Raw genomic sequence first — 19,389 nt, 5'->3', positions numbered from 1 at the left:
GTTTCTGCTGAGAAGTCTGATGATAGCCTGATGGGCTCTCCTTTGTATGTGATCTTATTTCTCTCTCTGGCTGCTTTTAACACAACACAGTCTGTCCTTATCCTTGATCTTTGGCATTTTAATTACTATATGTCTTGGTGTTGTCTTCCTTGGGTCCAGATTGAGGAATTTTTCAGCAATTACCTCCTCAAAGACACTTTCTATACCTTTCTCTCTCTTCTTCTTATGGTACCCCTATAATGCGAATATCGTTCCACTTGGATTGGTCACACAGTTCTCTCAATATACTTTCATTCTTAGAGATCCTTTTTTCTCTCCATGCCTCAGCTTTTTTGTATTCCTCTTCTCTGGTTTCTATTTCATTTATCGTCTTCTCCCCCGTATCCAATATGCTTTTAATTCCTTCCATTGTACTCTTCAATGATTGGACCTCCAACCGGAATTCATTCCTGCATTCTTGAATATCTTTCCGTACCTCCATTAGCATGTTAATGATTTTTATTTTGAACTCCCTTTCAGGAAGAGTAATGAGGTCCATGTCATCTTTCTCAGGAGTTATATGAATTTTCCTCTGGTCCAGGTTCCTTTGGCATTTCATATTTGTATAGGGCGCCCTCTAGTGTCCAGAAGCTCTGCTCTCTTGAGCCGCTCAGCCCCTGAAGTAATGTCGGGGTCACAGGGGAGCGGTGTTGGTGTCTGGGTGGAGGAAAGAGCTGTTTCCTGCTTCCCGGCTGCTGTGCCTGTCTCTACTGCCTGAACCAGTAGATCAAGCCCATAGGCATAAGCCTCTATGTCTTTAGGTTGCAGTTGCTGTAGACAGATCTTCCCTCTGGCTGGCCTAACGCCAGAGTGGGGTTTGCCGGTTTGTGAGCCAGGTGGGTCTGGCTGGGCGAAATGCGCGGTGGGCTGCCTATCACGGAGGGGGTCCTTGGAGCTGTGTAGCTGGTCAGAGGGCTGGAGCACCTCAAAATCATTAAAGCTCCCAACCTGCTGGGCAGAGTGTACCCGGACAATTTTGTCTACCTGTCTTTTCTCCTCAGCAGTAAGCTCTGTGGAATCCTTTCCCCTTTTGCAGCCCTTTTGCTAAGGGCTCCCTTGTTAGGAAGTCTCTCGGACTGCCCAACCATCCTTTGTTCCAGAGTAGCCGAATGGATCCCTACTTTTCACAAGTGACTGGAGCCTCATCCTCTCCAGGAATTCTACCTGTCCTGGCTTTCCAATCCCCCAATCACGAGAGTATCATGAACACACCAAGAAATGTAAGTTTGTGCTCCCAGAGCAGATCTCCAGAGTTAGGTATTCAGCAGTCCCAGGCCTCCACTCCCTCCCTGCTCTGTTTCTCTTCCTCCTGCCAGTGAGCTGGGATGGGGGAGGGGCTTGGGTCCCACCCTGCCACAGCTTTGGTACATTACCCTGTTCTGTGAGGTCTGCTCTTTTCTCCAGGTGTATGCAATCTGACACAGTCCTCCTTCCTGGTGCTCTTTCAGAATTAGTTTTATTAATTATATTTTTGTATTATATGTGGTTTTAGGAAGCTTCTGTCTCACTTCTCACTCCACCATCTTTAATCCTTTTTGTGTACTTGGAATTTAACAAAAAAGCCTCATATAGTTATTTGCTAAATGTAAACTGTGCTGCTGTGATAGTAGTGTTTATTCCAATGATAAAATAATCCCTTAGTTTGACACAGATTAAATTTCATGATTGAAGTCTTGATATTCCAGTTCCTTCATTATTTTTGCAGTAAAACCACAAGAGATAGTATGAATTTCCTGATTTTGAAAATACGCCCTGAAAATATTTCTGTATGTGAATTAGTTTCTCTCATTGTTTCCCTACTTCATCTACTAACGTATAGCTGTTTTTGTTTATCTCCCTATAAACCTTGTATAGTGTTTATGTGTGCTCTTTTTTTAATCTTGCTTATAAATTTCATTTTTTCTACTAGGTAATAAGCTTCATGAAGGCAAGACTGTCTCTTATTTATCTTTGATTTCCCCTAATACACAGTCAAGTCTTAGGAAAGATTTACATAAGTTAAATGCTTGAAGACCTTAGTTAACTGATATTTTTCTAACTATTTCAAGAAATGCATTCATCTCTAGGAACATAGTCACCAAAGATGCTTATGCTCTAAAAATTTTAACTTTCTTTGGAGGCATTTTTAAGAATAATAATTGAAAAATGCTAGTGATTAGTTAAAAAATGAGTTTAACTTTTGAAAGTAGCATAATGGAATTTAAGAATGAGATAGACCTATTTAAACTTTTTTAGGTGTTCCTCCACGAAAAGCTAGTTATATTGAAGACCTGGTTTTGATGCTGCCTCAGAACATTTGGGATAACCTATATAGCAGGTTTGTTTTTTGAATCAGACAGTATGTGAAAGTCAGTTTGTGAAACTTGTAAAAAGGGATTGGGTTATTCCATGTATGGTACTGTGTTCTATGTTGCTTTTGTAGATGATCCCCTTTTTCCTTTATTATTCACTCTGAAGTATAAAAAGAGTTTATAGCTCATGAGGCCGTAGTCTAGATAATACTAATTTTTATGTTATAATTGTCTGTGTCTGCAAAAGTATGCTATGATATTTAATTCTTAAATTTTAAGGTTTTAATTTTTATTTGGAAACATTTCATACATAAATTTCCTTATTATGTTTTCCTTAGTTAAATATTAAACATAACTCATTCCCTGAATTCTTATTTGAGTGGTCAGAGGAAGCCTCTTTCTGTTAAAATTGATTAAGACTGTGGCTGTACATAACTAGGTTTACATGTTATATGCTAATTTTTGAAAGCCACTTCTTTTACTTTGTGCTGATGTTGCTAGCATGTTTTGTAGCAGAAGTAGCTATAAGAGAAAATTGAAATACAGATAAGGCAGGTTAATCACTAAACTAATAACAATCATTGTTTCTGAGAAACAAAAGCAAGTCCTTATGATTATTTGATTTTTACAGTAGTTAAGTATAACTGAGAGTGTTTGTGAGGATTTATTCTTTAACCAGAGATTTAACCATTCACTAAAAGTAGGCGACAAATTTTCTAGAAGAGAACATCAACTTTCTTCAGGATTGTCATAATTATTAAAATCTTCATGCTTTAGGTATGGAGGAGGACCGGCTGTTAATCATCTGTACATTTGTCACACTTGCCAAATTGAGGCAGAGAAAATTGAAAGAAGAAGAAAAACTGAATTGGAAATTTTTATTCGGGTAAAAAAACTGATGCTTTTCAAATTGTAAATGTGATCTAGGATTAAGATAACTTACAAAGCAGAACTATATTTTGTTAATGAAATGATTGAATGAAAGAGTATAATAGATTTTAAGTGTTCTTGGTCCATAATAGCGAGAGACCTTAGTCAAGTCACTACAATTCTAGTGAGTTAAGTTCTCCTTTTGTAGGTTTTTGTTTTCATAGATTGGTAATAAGTTTGTTTATGGATTGGAATTGGCAACCTCCAACTCTTTATTTATGATGCAGATTCCCAGCAGAGAATCCTAGTAGTGTTTGGGTTACTGGAGAGGCATGTTCATTGAAAATCCTAATGAGGCTTATTTGTGGAGGGATAGATAATTCTGTAAGAGGAAATTGAGATTCTCTTAATAAAAGAGGGTGAGAAGTCATGGAACAGACAAAATAGGTGAGCAGTACATTCCATGTGATGTATACACTCCCAGCATATATTCCCCCCACTGCCACTTCATATATATATAGTATTTTTTTGTGCTCTTGCCTAAAGGAAATTTTCACATACAGGAAGATATTACAGGTATGGATTTATTTATTATGCTTGGATCTCATTTGCTTCCTAAATCTGAGGCAAATTTTACTTGAATTTTAAACAGTTTATTCCATGAATGCTTAAATAAGTGGCTGATGACTGTATCCATTAAAGTTTGAGCAAAAGAAGCCATTCTAAATATTCTGAATAGAATAGGAATACAGGTAATGAAAGATTTAAATGACTTCCGAAAGGACTGAGTATACAAATATGGAAAGGGAAAAGACTAAAATAGACTGTTATGAGATTGCAGTGTAGATGTCTTTGTGAACTCATGGTGATAGGTAAATAAGTGTATTTAGAGGTACAAATGTGTGTATGTATATGTAGAAAAAATGATATACATATATTAATTAATTAACTGTCCCTGAAAGGGCCTGCGAGCGGTGGTAACTCCACTAGCATTGAGCACACCTCACTCTCATCAGGTCTTGGCTTAACGTCTTCCTGCACTGAAATAATCAGCTGTCCTTAGAGAGAAATGGCTGCTTCTAGGGCCAGGGCAGGAGAATTGGAAGATGAGTCTGAAACTTCTTACTGAAATGAAAGAAGTTTTTGAAGAATGATTGGGACATGTCAAAAGTACACAGAAACCAGCTTGAAGGGATTCCTGCTTGCCAAATTGGGACAATTTGAACTTCAAAATAATAATAAGAACAGTATAACCATTAAAGAAAATAGGGGATGTTGCATCATACTGGTAAAAGTAATATTGTCGGAATAAAAATAATAAATGATGGAAATAAAAAGTAAATTGAAAGGTTCATGAAGAATAGAATATTAACATAGTTCTGACTTATTCTCCGTAAAATACTTATTAATTAAAAAGGGAAAACACTGACTTTAAGCAGAGAAGCCTAGCTTCTATGACACTAACTTAATGAGCTTTTAATTAAAGTGAACATCAATAAAAAATGGAACAACTCAAAGTCATGTGCCAAGATAGGATACAAGAAAAACATAGTATCACTTGTTTGGTACACAGGTGCCTAACCTGAATTTCAAATTGAGGAAAGTCAGATAAACCAAAATAAGGGATATTTTATTAAAAAACTGGCCTTTAATCTTAAAAGTTGTCAAGGTTATGAAAACCAAGGAAAGACCTGAGGAACTGTTCCAAACTAAAGTAAGAAATTAAATGCAGCATACATAAGCAAAACAGTAATGATGGTGTCATGTTTCTTTCTGTCTAACACCATGCAACTACCTCAGGTGCCAATATGTGCTACACTTAGGCTGCGTTTACCCTTCCTCTAAACTTGTGTTTAGATAGTCACATCATTCACTTTATCTATTTCTGGATGATGGTCATTCATCTTTAGTTCAGTCAGTTCAGTCACAGTCTCCCTTTTATATTCTATAGTTTAAAGAATGAAAGATTAACTACCACCAACATCCTTATATGAAACAGGAATGAATGTAATATAAATTGATAATTTTTTACAAATTTGGTAAATTATAGCAAATATGTATATGGGTCAAGGAAGAAACAAGTGTCTACAGCTGGTCACTGTTCATTCCATATTCCCTGTTTTCTAAGCTGGCACTGCAGCTGCTTGTGGTTGTGATTTATCCAGTAAAGCAACCAAGACCTTCATTCCTGAAGAGTCTGAACTCTGCAGTCCTGTCTGTGTTAAATTTCTGTAATTGTCTATTAGTTTTTAACCATTGGATATGGAAATACTGATTGGTGCTTGTAGTGGGTTGAATGGTGGTCTCTGAAGAAGATATTTCTGTGTCCTGATCCCTGTGAATTGCCCTTATTTGTGAATGTGAAAAAAAGAGTCTTTGCATATGTGATTAAGGATCTGGAGGTGACATCATCCTGGATTTTGTGCATGGCCCCTAAATCCAATGATAAGTGTCCTTTTAAAGAGATACACAGAAGAGTGAAAGCCACGTGAAGACAAGAGGTAGAAGTTGGAGTGTACAGCCCCAAAGCAGAACCTTGAGAAGCAAGGAACAGAACTTCTCCTAAAGTCTCCATAAAAAGCAATGGTCCTGCCTATACCTTGGCTTTGGACTTCTGGCCTCCAGGATTTTTTCTTCTTTTTTTTTTTTATTGAATTATAGTTGATATACAATCTTATATTGGTTTCAAGTATATAACACTGTGGTACAGCAATTACCCACATTATTAAATCCTCAACCCAACAGTGCAGTTACTATCTGTCAACACCGGAAGATGTTACAGAATCATTGACTGTATTCTCCATGTTGTACTAGTATCCCTGTGACCACATTATATTATGATTGAGAGTTTCTGTGCCCCCTTTATTCCCCTCCTCCCCTCTCCATCCTCCCAATCACTCCCTCATGGTAACCACCAGTCACTTCTCAGTATCTGTGAGTCTGTTGCTGTTTTGTTCATTTTATTTTGTTTTTACATTTCACAAATAAGTGAAATTGTATGGTATTTGTCTTTTTCCACCAGGCTTCTTTCTTTTTTTTTTTAATTTTTATTAAGGTATAATTGATATACAGTCTTGTGAAGGTTTCACATGAAAAAGCAATCTGGTTACCACATTTACCCATGTTGCAAAGTCCCTACCCATACCCCAATGCAGTCACTGTTCATCAGTGCAGCAAGATGCCGCAGATTCCCTATGTGCCTTCTCTGTGCTACACTGTTCTCCCTGTGATCCCCCACACCATGTGTACTAAACATAATACCCCTTAATCCCTTTCTCCTTCCCTCTCCACCCACCCTCCCACACCCCTCCTCTTTGGTAACTACTAGTTCCTTCTTGGAGTCTCTGAGTCTGCTGCTATTTTGTTCCTTCAGTTTTGATTCATTGTTATACTCCACAAATGAGGGAAATCATTTGGCACTTGTCTTTCTCCACCTGGCTTATCTCACTGAGTATAATGTCCTCCAGCTCCATATTGTTGCCAATGGTAGGATTTGTTTCTTATGGCTGAATAGTATTCCATTGTGTATATGTACCACATCTTCTTTGTCCATTCATCTATTGATAGACACTAAGGTTGCTTCCATTTCTTGGCTATTGTAAGTAGTGCTGCGATAAACATAGGGGTGCATATGTCTTTTTGAATCTGAGAAGTTGTATTCTTTGGGTAAATTCCAAGGAGTGGGATTCCCAGGTCAAATGGTATTTCTATTTTTAGTTTTTTGAGGAACCTCCATATTGCTTTCTCCGCATCGTCGCCAGCATTTGTTGTTCTTAGTTTTTTCAATGCTGGCCATCCTTACTGGTGTGAGGTGATATCTCATTGTGGTTATTTATTTATTTTTTCACTTCATTGTGGTTTTGATTTGCATTTCCCTGATGATTAGTGATGTGGAGCATCTTTTCATGTGTCTGTTGGCCATCTGAATTTCTTCTTTGGAGAACTGTCTCTTCATATCCTCTGCCCATTTGTTAATTGGGTTATTTGCTTTTTGGGTGTTGAGGCATGCAAGTTCTTTATATATTTTGGATGTTAACCCCTTGTCAGATATGTCATTTACAAATATATTCTCCCATACTGTAGGATGCCTCCTTGTTCTGTCGCTGTTGTCCTTTGCCGTACAGAAACTTATTAGTTTGATGTAGTCCATGAGTTCCTTTTTGCTTTTGTTTCCCTTGCTTGAGGAGATGCGTTCAGGAAGAGGTTACTCATGCTTATATTCAGGAGATGTTTGCCTATGTTGTCTTCTAAGAGTTTTATGGTTTCATGACTTACATTCAAGTCTTTAATCCATTTCGAGTTTACTTTTGTGTATGGGGTTAGACAATAATCCAGTTTCATTCTCTCGCATGTAGCTGTCCAGTTTTGACACCACCAGCTGTTGAAGAGGCTGTCATTTCCCCACTGTATGTCCATGGCTCCTTTATCATATATCAATTTACCATATATGTTTGGATTTATATCAGGGCTCTCTAGTCTGTTCCATTGGTCTGTTCTTGTACCAGTACCAAATTGTCTTGATTACTGTGGCTTTGTATAGAGCTTGAAGTCGGGGAGCGAGATCCCCCCCACTTTATTCTTCCTTCTCAGGATTGTTTTGGCTATTTGGGGTCTTTGGTGTTTCCATATGAATTTTTGAACTATTTGTTCCAGTTTGTTGAAGAATGCTGTTGGTATTTTGATAGGAATTGCATTGAATTTGTAGATTCCTTTAGGCAGGTTGGCCATTTTGACAATATTAATTCTTCCTATCCATGAGCACGGGATGTGTTTCCATTTATTGGTATCTTGTTTAATTTCTCTCATAAGTGTTTTGTAGTTTTCAGAGTATAGGTCCTTCACTTCCTTGGTTAGGTTTATTCCTAGGTATTTTATTCTTTTTGATGCAGTTGTGAATGGAATTGTTTTCCTGATTTCTCTGTCTGCTAGTTCATTGTTAGTGTATAGAAATGCCACATATTTCTGTGTATTAATTTTGTATCCTGTAACTTTTCTGAATTCAGATACTAGATCTGGTAGTTGTGGAGTGGATTCTTTAGGGTTTTTTATGTACAATATCATGTCATCTGCAAACAGGGACAGTTTAACTTCTTTCTTGCCAATCTGGATGCCTTTTATTTCTTTGCATTGTCTGATTGCTGTGGCTAGGATCTCCAGTACTATGTTGAATAGAAGTGGGGAGGGTGGGCATCCTTGTCTTGTTCCCGATCTTAGGGGAAAGCTTTCAGCTTCTCACTGTTCAGTATAATGTTTGCTGTGGGTTTGTCATATATGGCCTTTTTTATGTTGAGGAACTTGCCCTCTATACCCATTTTATTGAGAGATTTTATCATGAATGGATGTTGAATTTTGTCAAATGCTTTTTCAGCAACTATGGAGATGATCATGTGGTTTTTGTCCTTTTTGTTGATGTGGTGAATGATATTGATGGATTTTCAAATGTACCATCCTTGCATCCCTGGAATAAATCCTACTTGATCATGATGGATGATCTTTTTGATGTATTCTTGAATTTGGTTTGCTAATGTTTTGTTGAGTATTTTTGCATCTATGTTCATCAGGGACATTGGCCTGTAATTTTCTTTTTTTGTGGTGTCTTTGTCTGGTTTTGGTATTAGAGTGATGCTGGCTTCATAGAATGAGTTTGGAAGTATTACCTCCTCCTCTATTTTTTGGAAAACTTTAAGGAGAAAGGGTATTAGGTCTTCAGTAAATGTTTGATAAAATTCAGCGGTGAAGCCATCTAGTGCAGGTGGTTTGTTCTTAGGTAGTTTTTTGATTACCAGTTCAATTTCGTTTCTGTTAGTTGGTCTGTTCAGATTTTCTGTTTCTTTCTTGGTCAGCCTTGGAAGGTTGTATTTTTCTAGAAAGTTGTCCATTTCTTCTAGGTTATCCAGTCCGTTATTAGCATATAATTTTTCATAGTATTCTCTAATAATTCTTTGTATTTCTGTGGTGTCCGTAGTGACTTTTCGTTTCTCATTTCTGATTCTGTTAATGTGTGTAGATTCTCTTTTTTTCTTGATAAGTTTGGGGGTTTATCTATTTTATTTTCTCGAAAAACCAGATCTTTTGTTTGATTCTTTCTATTGTTTTATTCTTCTTGATTTTATTTATTTCTGCTCTAATCTTATTATGTGCCTCCTTCTACTGACTTTGGGCCTCATTTGTTCTTCTTTTTCGGTTTCATTAATTGTGAGTTTAGGCTGCTTATATGGGATTGTTCTTCTTTCCTGAGGTAAGCCTGCATTGCAGTGTACTTCCCTCTTAGCATGGCCTTGGCTGCATCCCACAGATTTTGCAGTGTTGAATTGCTATGTATTTATTTGCATACAATTTTCAAAGAGTTCCATTATAATTCTTTGTATTTCTGTGGTCCCAGTTGTAACTTCTTTTTTGTTTTCTGATTGTGTTTATGTCCTCTTTTTTTCCTGCTAATTTTTGGTGGGGATGTGTCTTTTTTGTTTTATCTTATCAAAGAATAAGTTTCATTTTTTTTCTATTGTTTTATTCTTATTTATTTCTGCTCTGTTCTTTATCATGTGCCTCATTCTGCTAACTTTGGGTTTCATTTGTTCTTCTGATTTCTTTAGTTGTGAGTTTAGACTGCTATTTTGGGATTGTTCTTGTTTCCTGAGGTAGGCCTGTTTTGTATACTTTCCTTTTTGAACCACGTTTATGGTGTCCCAGAAATTTTGTAGTGTTATGGTTTTGTGTTCATATGTCTCCATGTATTGCTTGATTTCTTCTTTGGTTTGTTCATTGATCGCATGTCATTTTGTTTAGCCTCCATGTGTTGGCTCTTTTGTTTCCTTTGTGTAATTTATTTCTCATTTCAGACCACTGTGGTCTTAGAAGTTGCTTAATGCAGTTTCCATCGTTTTGAATTTATAGAGGCTTTTTTTGTGTCTTAATATGTGAAATGTTTTGGAAAATGTTTCATGTACATTTGAGATAAATGTGTATCCTGCTGCTTTTGGGTGGAATATTCTGTACATATGTGTTAAGTCCATCTGATCTACTATTTCCGTGAAATATCTTTTCCATCTCTTCAGTTTGAATCTGTATATGTCTTTAGGTCTCTTGTAGGCAGCATATAGATGAGTCTCTTGTTCCTTTAACCATTCTGTTACTTTGTGTCTTTTGAATGGTGCAATCAGTGTATTTTACAATTAAGGTAACTGATAGGTATGTACTTGTTGCCATCCTATTAATGGTTTTCTGGTTGCTTTTGTAGCTCCTCTCTGTTCCTTTCTTCCTCTCATATACTTCTCTTGTTATTTGATGGTTTTCTTTAGTGTTGTGATTGGATATCTTTTTAATTTTTTTTGTCTATTGTATGCTTTAGGTTTGTGGTACCATGAGGTCCATAGATAGTTGCCTTAGTATACAGCAGTATGTATTAAGTTGATGGTTGCTCTATTTGAAACACAATTTTAAAGTATTTGTCTTTTTTTCTTCCTCTTTCACTTTTTATGTTAGATGTCATAATCTGAATTGTTTTGTTTATCCCTTGATTGATTTTGTGTCTAGTTGGTTTTGCTCTTATGTTTTGTTATTAACTTCATACTTGCTTGGTAAGTAATTGGGCTACCACCTTACTGTGGGTTCATTTTCACTGGTGAAAAATATTTAGGTTTAGGAACATTTTCATCTGCAGAATTCCCTTCAGCATATCCTGCAATGCCAGTTTAGCGGTTATAAATTCCTTCAGCCTTTGTTTAATTGGGAAACTTTTCATCTCTTCTTCAAATCTGAATGATAACCTTGCTGGTTAGAGGATTCTTTGCTGGAGATCCTTTTGTTTCAATAAATTAAATATTTCATGACATGCCCTTCTGGCCTTTAAAGTTTCTGCTGAGAAGTCTGCTGATAGTCTGCTGGGGTTTCCCTTATAAGTAATCTTTTTACTTTCTCTGACTGCTTTCAATACTGTCTCCTTATCCTTAATCCTTGTCATTTTAATCCTCGGTGTTGTCTTTCTGGGGTTCCTTTTGTTAGTGGCTGTCTAAGCTTCCATGACCTGAGTGTGTGTTTTTCCCAGGATTTCGGAAGTTTTCCAGAATTACTTCCTTAAATAGACTCTCTGTCCCTTTGCCTCTCTCTTCTTCTCGTACCCCTGTTATACAAATATTTTTCCATTTGGATTGGTCACACAGCTCTCTTGTCATTCTTTCATTCCTAGAGATTCTTTTTTCTCTGTTCCTCAGCTTTGTTTTATTCCTGTTCTCTAATTTCTATCTTATTGATCTCCTCTGCTTACAGAAATCTGTTAATTCCCTCTTATATATTTCATTTCAGTTACTCTGTTCTTCAGCTCTGAGTCACTCTTTTTTCAGCTCTTGTATCTCTTTGTTGAAGTCCTGAGATCTTCAATACTTTTCTACTAACCAGTGCACATGTTTATGACTTTTGCTTTTAAATCTTAATCAAGAAGATTGGTGGCCTCCATTTCATTTAGCCCTGTTTCTGGTGTCTTGTCCTGTAGTTTTCTTTGGGACATATTCCTCTGCTGTCTCATTTTGTTAGGGTTTCTGTGTTTCTTCCTTTGTATTAGATGGATCTGCTATGCTTCTTAGTCTAAAAAGTAATGGCTTTATGAAGAAGGTATCCTGTGGTGCCCAGAAGCTCAAGACTCTTCAGCAGTGCCTGGTTCTTCTTTGGGGTGGAGCCCCGGTTGCTGTGGGTGGACTGTCGGCATTGTCCTCTTTCTGCCTGTCTTCCAGCAGTGGCTGATCGTCATCAACAGAGGTCCTTTGTGAACTATGCAGTTGGTGTTTTTGCTGGGATTGTTGTAGGTGGGGCTGCTTTTCTGCCTGTCTTCCAGCAGTGTCTGATCTCAGAGGGGTGGCAGCTTGCCTCAGCCGGCCCTTTGTGAGCTGAGCCACAGCACTTGTGCTGGGTTGTGGGTGGGGTTGCCTCTGTAGCAGTGGCAGTGCTGCTGGGATGACTGCTGGGTGGGGTGGGTGTGCAGGGGATTTTGGGCAGGGCTTGGGTGCCAGTGAGGAAGAAAGAGTACTGGGAACTGACTTCCATAGGTTCCTCCCCAGTTGGGCTGAGAGAGGGCCAAAAGACCTGGGAAAGCCTCTGCCTGTCAGTCAACAAAGTCTGACTGCTGCTGGGCCTACTGGGTTGAGTGGGCAAGTGGGTAGGTATGTTGGGAAATGCTGCGGGGCTGTACTGCCAGGAAAGGGTTGGAGGCTCCCATGAGGACCCAACTACTTGGGCTTAGGGAGGGCTGGGAAAGTGTCCACCTGCCCTTTCTCCAGATGGCATTCCATCCAACCTTCATCCCTCTGGCACCCTTACCGCTGCTGGTGAATCTTTCAAACTGCCACCTCTGTGTTCGGTCTTAGTGGGATGGACAGAGCATGACTTTCCTCCAGAAATGGCAGGAGTCTCAGCTTCCCAGACTGCTTCAACTCTCCCTGGTGTCCAGCCCCATTAATCACCAACGCCTGATGTCGTGCATACTCATGTTCCCAGAGCAGATCTTCAGGGCCAGGTGTGCAGAGTTCCTGAGCACTTAGCCCCTCTCTGCTTGGTTCTTTTCCCTCCCAGTTTTGGGTTGGGATGGGGGGAGAGCTTGGGTCTTGATCCATCTAGGCTCTGCCCCTTTACCCTCTCTGTGTGGTCTCTTCTTCACCAGGTGCAGATGGTCTGTTCCGTAGTCGTTAGGTAGTCTTCAGGGGTAATTGTGTTGACTGTAGTTGTTGCCTTGGTTTGTGTGTGGGAGGAGGTTTCTGCCTTGCCTTCCTACTCTGCCAACAACCCCCACCTTCATAATTTTGAGCGAATGGATCATCTGCTTCAGCCACCAAGTTCACTGTAATTTGTTACAAACAGCAGCCCTCCAAAATTAATACAGTGGGTATAATCTGGTTTTCAGACATACTCTTCCTTGCTCCTATTGTGTAGCAGTCATTTTATTTCATCATTTGTAGAGCCAATCCTGTAACCTCCTCTTTGTGTCATGGTTCAGTGACAAGAGGAACCAAAAATGGCCGGGGGGTGGCGGTGTCTCAATTTCCAGTCTAGTAAAACAATTGTCGTTTCTCTTTGGGATCTAAAGTCTCAATTCAGAGGCCAAAGTTGGGGAGATGAGAATCAAAGCTTTTGTGAATATGTCATTAAATAGTAATAGATATATTCTGGTTTTGGGAAAAACACCACCATATATGGGTTTTCAGTTCGGAGTATGTAGTACATCATACTCTGAAGTGGATTGTGGTGATGGTTACACAACTATAAACTTACTGAAAACGACTCTCACCCCTACTTATCCCACTTTTTTAAAACAAGGCAATGTGTTAGCATTAAAAAAATTGGAGTATAAAAATAGGTACCCCTGGTAGACTGGAAATTAAGTGGAGTTTCTGAAAAAATTGAAAAAGCAGATGGGATCAGGTTGAAGAAGCAAACAAAAGCCACAGGAAGTGACTGCACAGGCTTCAAGCTGGGAAGTGGCAAATACCCAGTAATGACCCCAGCATCCTGTGCCCTGTGTTGCGTAAGGCAGCAAGCATTCAAGTGTCTGCTTGGATAGAGTGGTGAATGTGGACGCTTGGGTCAGTTAAAGAAGGCATTATCTTAGACAGCTTTTAATACCCAGAGAGAATTGTAATTTCCTAAATTATGTCTTAAAATAAATATGACTGATCCCCAGGGAGATGTATAAATATACTATATACTAAAAAAAAAAAAACCACACACAACACAGTAGATGGTTGATTAAATGGCAGGATATAAACTGCTGGAGAGTAAATCAGTGTATTGAAAGATCTGGTGAGGTTTCTCCTAAGATGAAACACAATGATTAACAGATGGAAAACAGACTAATTTCAACATGTTGGATAGATGCAGAATCTGATGTTTTTCTAATAGGTATTTTAGAAGAGAATAGAGAGGAGGAATGATTCTTAGAGCAATGGTTTAGAAAAATTTCTCAGAACTAGAGAAATACAGATGACTTGAAATTAATGGGGTGATTTATACTTACCTAAATTGAAAATTTTTTAAATGCCCCCATCTAGATGTTCTGTTGCCAAAGTTAGAGTCTGAAAAATGTCCAAACCTGGTAATGCTATAAATTAAATGGATTTATCTGGCAGAATCAGTCTAACATTGTATTTCAGAAATCTGAGTTCCCTGGGGAAAGTTGTATATCACAAAAAGTCCTAACTTTATTCTGTATGTTAAGACAAACATGCTTTGATTTTCTTTGTTAACCATCAAATAGTCACAGCATTTTTATTGCCTTTTATTGTTCTATGGAAACAACTACCTTGTGTCTCTGAAAGATCCATGCCCTTAAATAACTTACACTTAACAGTTAACAATATATTATATATAAATGATTATGAGTTCTATGGAAAATTAACAGGACAAGAGGGATGAAGAGTATGGTGATGAGTGGAGAAGTTACATGCAGTTTTAAATAGGGTGGTCAAGGTAGGCCTTGAGAAGGTGACATTTTAGCAAAGACTTGAAGGAGATGAGGGATATATTCAGATATCTACAAAAAGAAGGGAAAGTCATGCAAAAGAGTTGAGAGGCAGGAATAATATTTGCTTGGTTTTGGGAATAACAAAGATGTGTGATCACAAGTGAAAAATGAGGAAGAAAGTGTTAGAAAATGGAAGTCAAATCGTGGAGGTACTTCTGGGCAATTGGAAGGATTTTGGGGACAATAACAGGGTTTTGAATATATTTGATTATAGGAGAGACATTATCTGAACTTAGTTGTCTTTGTCTACAGGTAGTGTATTGTACCATGGGCATTTAGTTACCTGTTATGAATTACTTTCAGGAGTCTCACTGTCTGCACACTATTACAATTAGATAAATTTCAAATACCCTTCATGTTCTGCAGGCTCTATTGCTTCTGCCTGTCTTTCTATATCAGTTTTTCTATTAATTGGATTATTTTAGTTGAAGCCAGTAGAAGCCAGACTGGTTAACTTAAGTGAAAAAGGAATTTACTGAAAAAAACGGAATAACCAGACCTCCATAATTTCAGGAACCAAGGTTGCACTGACTCCAGTGACCATTAGGTCACTCTTCCGAAGATTGCCATTTTAGTAGACTTTGCCTACTTTGAGTCACCATTCTCACACCTTAGCCCTTTGGACTAAAGGAAAGAGTGGAACATCTTGAGGGACTGTCCCACTTTTGAGAATTTATCCTAACACATGTTTAACATAGTTTGTGGAATGACATGTACAAGATTATTTGTTGGCGTATCGGGTTTGTAATAGTAGCATGTTCACCAATATCATAAGTGAACAGAACATGTAGACAGTGGATATGGTATGTTGAAGATGTACACATCTGATTTTTAATAAATATGTGCATTTTGTTTTAAAGACTTAGCTTTGACCATTTTCAGTTATCCAGTCTTTCATGTCTGTTTTGTGTGTATTTGCCAAATTTTGAGACATAACCTAGAATTGTTTATGAAATTGGTGTTTCCATGTATGCTAATACTAAGATAACTTAGTGTATGTCATATTCTTTGTGTGTGAGGAATTGGCCTTACTAGATGCTGAAGTAGAATGGTTGTATTGTTCTGCTGCAAAGCAAGTTGGAGGTAGTAGGTGACGTATTTTTTCCCCCTTGTAGCTCAACAGAGCATTCCAAGAGGAGGAGTCTCCAGCCACTTTTTATTGCATCAGTATGCAGTGGTTTAGAGAATGGGAAAGTTTTGTGAAGGGTAAAGATGGAGGTAAGTGGTCAACTGAAAGTAAATTCTTTGCATATTTTTTTGTTCCACAAATATTTTTTGAATATTTGTATGCACTTGAGATTACAGCAGTGAAGAAAAAGATCCCTGCCCTCAGGGGTCTTAACATTCTAGTATATATCATGGTTGTTAATTTTTTAAAACCTGTCTCATGAATTATAGCATATTCATAACAAGAATGAAGGAACTGAACAAAATTAGTGTGTAATATTAATACTGAAAAGTTAAAAAAACAAATCCACCCAGCAATAAGATTAAGCTGTGGTTTATCTGTTAAAATGGTATGCTGTGTGGACTTTAAAAATAATTTGTGTGACAGTATTTAATAAAGAAAAGATATTCTTAGTATATGAAAAAGGTTGTGAAATGTATGCATGGTTTGAAACTTTTGTTTGAAAAAAAAAGACAAACATACGCAAAGCAAAAAAGACCACAAAGATATTAAAACAGTTTGTTTATCTTAATGTAGTGGGATTATAATATTTTTTTCTTCCTTGTGTTTTTTTTTAACAGTTTTTCATAAGGAACATGCACTGTATTGTACTTTTGTATTCAAGGGGAAAACGTTTTTTTAAATTAAAATATATATTTTAACATTTCATTTTATAATGCTTTTATTCTTTTGTTTAATTAATAGAGAATTGTGCAATTTCATTTTAATTACAAAGGAATTGTTTTTACAGCATTAAAAGTACACTTTAACCTGTAATCCCAGAACAGATACTTAATAAATAATTCATATTACATTTTAGATGGTAGTGAGAGAGTCTCTGTTCTAAGATCCAAAAAAGGAAGCAGCTCACAGTAAGATAGTTAAGAATTGGCTGTAATAATGTGACTAAAAAATAATCAACTTGATTTTTTTTTCCATCTTTCATTCCTCTATTGTATTATGATGAAGCAAATCCTTGGCATCATGTTTTTTTTATTTTTTAATTTTTTTAATTTTGGTATCATTAATATACAAATTACATGAGGAACATTATGTTTACTAGACTCCCCCATCATCAAGCCCCCCACACAAACCCCATTACAGTCACTGTCCATCAGTGTAGTAAGATGCTGTAGAATCACTACTTGTCTTCTCTGTGTTGCACAGCCCTCCCTGTGCCCCCCCACATTACACATTCTAATCGTAAGGCCCCCTTTCTTTTTTTTCTTCCCGTACCCTTCCCTTCCCACCCATCCTCCCCAATCCCTTCCCCTTTGGTAACTGAAACTGTTAGTCCATTCTTGGGTTCTGTGAGTCTGCTGCTGTTTAATCAACTTGATTTTATAGTTATATCCTTCAATTATTTCAGGCACAGAAATAATGCAATTCTTTGGTATATATCTTTGAAAAGTATGTATTTTAATCATTTGTTTTCCCTTTTGACTTAGATCCTCCAGGTCCTATTGATAACACTAAAATTGCAGTCACTAAATGTGGCAACATGATGCTCCGGCAAGGTAAGTTTGACTAATATTTAAGCCTGTACTTGTTCGTGATTTGTCACTGTTAAGAATCTTTCATCACTAGTCATCTATGCCACTTTTTTATACAGCTCAATGATGTACATGAACTAGGACAAATAGTGGAAAAGCTTCCAGTGTTCAATTTTTATCTGAGGAGAGGTTTTAAGGCTCCTTAGGAGCTAAGAAAAAAGATCTCTTAACTTTTTAAGACAGACCATAAAGTTTGCATCTTATAACAATATGGGCTGGTCATCTGAAGATTTGTGTTCCAAAAATACTCAATTAGCCTATAGAATTCATGTTGGGGGTTACTTTATGGAAGTCTTTGCAATATGAATATGTACATTTGTAAGTATTCTTTGTATATACACTTAATTTTAGGAGCAGATTCTGGTCAGATTTCTGAAGAAACATGGAATTTTCTACAGTCTATATATGGTGGAGGCCCTGAAGTTATCTTACGACCTCCTGTTGTTCAGGTTGACAATGATGTACTACAAGCAGAAGAAAAAATTGAAGTAGAAACTCGGTCTTTGTAATTTTTAGGATATAGAGTTCTGATGAGAAATCATTTTCACTTCCCCTCACATATACACATGCAAAAACATTCCTAAAAGCATGTTTATTTTCTTGATTTTTAATATTTTATCTTATTCCTTCTTACTGGGCATTATGGAAGAATGTGTTAAAATGTGTAATATACTACAGGTTGGTATATATGATGCTAGATAACTTACCATAAAGTCTTTTAGTGTAATATTTTTGAAAGATGAGGAGTAATTGTGATCATTTGGTAACTAGGTTTTCTTTTGATCTTTATACTACATGCAGATCCATAGTATCCTTTGCAGTTTTGTAAATACTTTTGCTTTGAAAACTGTTTCATTACCCTGAAACACTGTAACTCTGACCAATCTTTTCAGTTCTCCAAAAATCTAATTTATTTGTATAGTTCTGACATGGCTTCATACTATAAAGAGCCTATTTTAAATTGAGTGTAGTCAGAAAAATGTTAATTTCCTAAAGCTCAGGAAACTTTAGGGTATCACTTCTTTTGCACTATAGCATATAAGCTAGCATATTAGTATTTACAAAATGTCTTTTTGAATGTTTCAAGGTAGTTTGAGTAGAATTTGTGTCAGCAGATAACAGTAACTTATTGCCTCTTATACTGTAAAAAAGTTGAACTTCAATTCCTATAACCCTAGATACTATTCATTAATATTTAAAAAATTTAGAGTTAGTTTTAGGGCACTTTTTTGAGAGCATGAAGTATGGAATGTGTCAGTGAGATTGTTGATAAAGCCACTTGCAAAATGATTTTTTAATGAAATGCATAAAGTCTTTTTGAATAATATAGTATGCACTGATTTGCTTGATTATGTGATGTCAAATGTTTAACTATATTCCAAGTACAAAAACAAACTGGATTACTTTGAGGATGCTGAATAGCATTCACGATGGCTTTTGTTTTGGTTGGGGCAGGTGCCACTAGCTAAAACAGTGTTGTTAAAATTAGTTCAATAAAAGTGATTTAAAAGTGTGTAACTTGGATATTGAATTTATTTGATAGGTATTAAGGGTGAAGGGTATAAAGTTTGCTAATATTAAATCCTGTCATTTTTTGATCACAGGTATGCAAAATAAGTCATTTGGTGTAGTATTTTAAGTTTTGCTTAATGAAATCAGCTTATTTATTAGCCATTAAGATCTATTTGAATTAAAAAAATAAATCTAGTTTTTAGTTTTTCTTCCTCATAATTATACCGGGATCCTCTTCAACAATTGAATAATGTGCTGATCTAACTGCAAATCACCAGAATTTATTTCCTAAATACCAAGCATTACATTAATAAAAAAAATTTGTGGTAAAGCTTGCCAGTTGTTAAATATTTATGATGTTTCAGGCACTCTGCTAAAGTGCTTAACTTCAATTTAATCCTCTTTACAACCCAGGTAACTTAGGCCAAGTTCCTTACACAAAGTCATGCA

At 36.8% G+C, this 19,389-nt stretch overlaps 1 protein-coding gene across 8 annotated transcripts in view; it reads left to right on the top strand.

The window, feature by feature from the left end:
* Positions 1 to 18,940, top strand: part of USP33 (ubiquitin specific peptidase 33) — a 58,482-nt gene extending 39,542 nt beyond the window's left edge. For 6 of the 8 annotated variants that reach the window (XM_037024355.2, XM_037024359.2, XM_037024358.2 and 3 more), the window contains 5 exons: positions 2,275 to 2,356; positions 3,108 to 3,216; positions 15,822 to 15,924; positions 17,323 to 17,391; positions 17,779 to 18,940. In XM_037024355.2, coding sequence (XP_036880250.1) covers positions 2,275 to 2,356; positions 3,108 to 3,216; positions 15,822 to 15,924; positions 17,323 to 17,391; positions 17,779 to 17,936 — 521 coding nt within the window. In that variant the 3' untranslated portion in view covers positions 17,937 to 18,940. The remainder of the gene's footprint in view (positions 1 to 2,274; positions 2,357 to 3,107; positions 3,217 to 15,821; positions 15,925 to 17,322; positions 17,392 to 17,778) is intronic. The other 2 variants (XR_005062947.2, XR_005062948.2) reach the window with 2 other exon arrangements.
* Positions 18,941 to 19,389: the final 449 nt, after the last annotated feature.

The sequence above is a fragment of the Manis javanica genome, chromosome 4 (genome assembly GCF_040802235.1).
Source record: "Manis javanica isolate MJ-LG chromosome 4, MJ_LKY, whole genome shotgun sequence".
NCBI lineage: Eukaryota > Metazoa > Chordata > Mammalia > Pholidota > Manidae > Manis > Manis javanica.
This window is presented reverse-complemented; position numbering and strand designations above follow the sequence as displayed.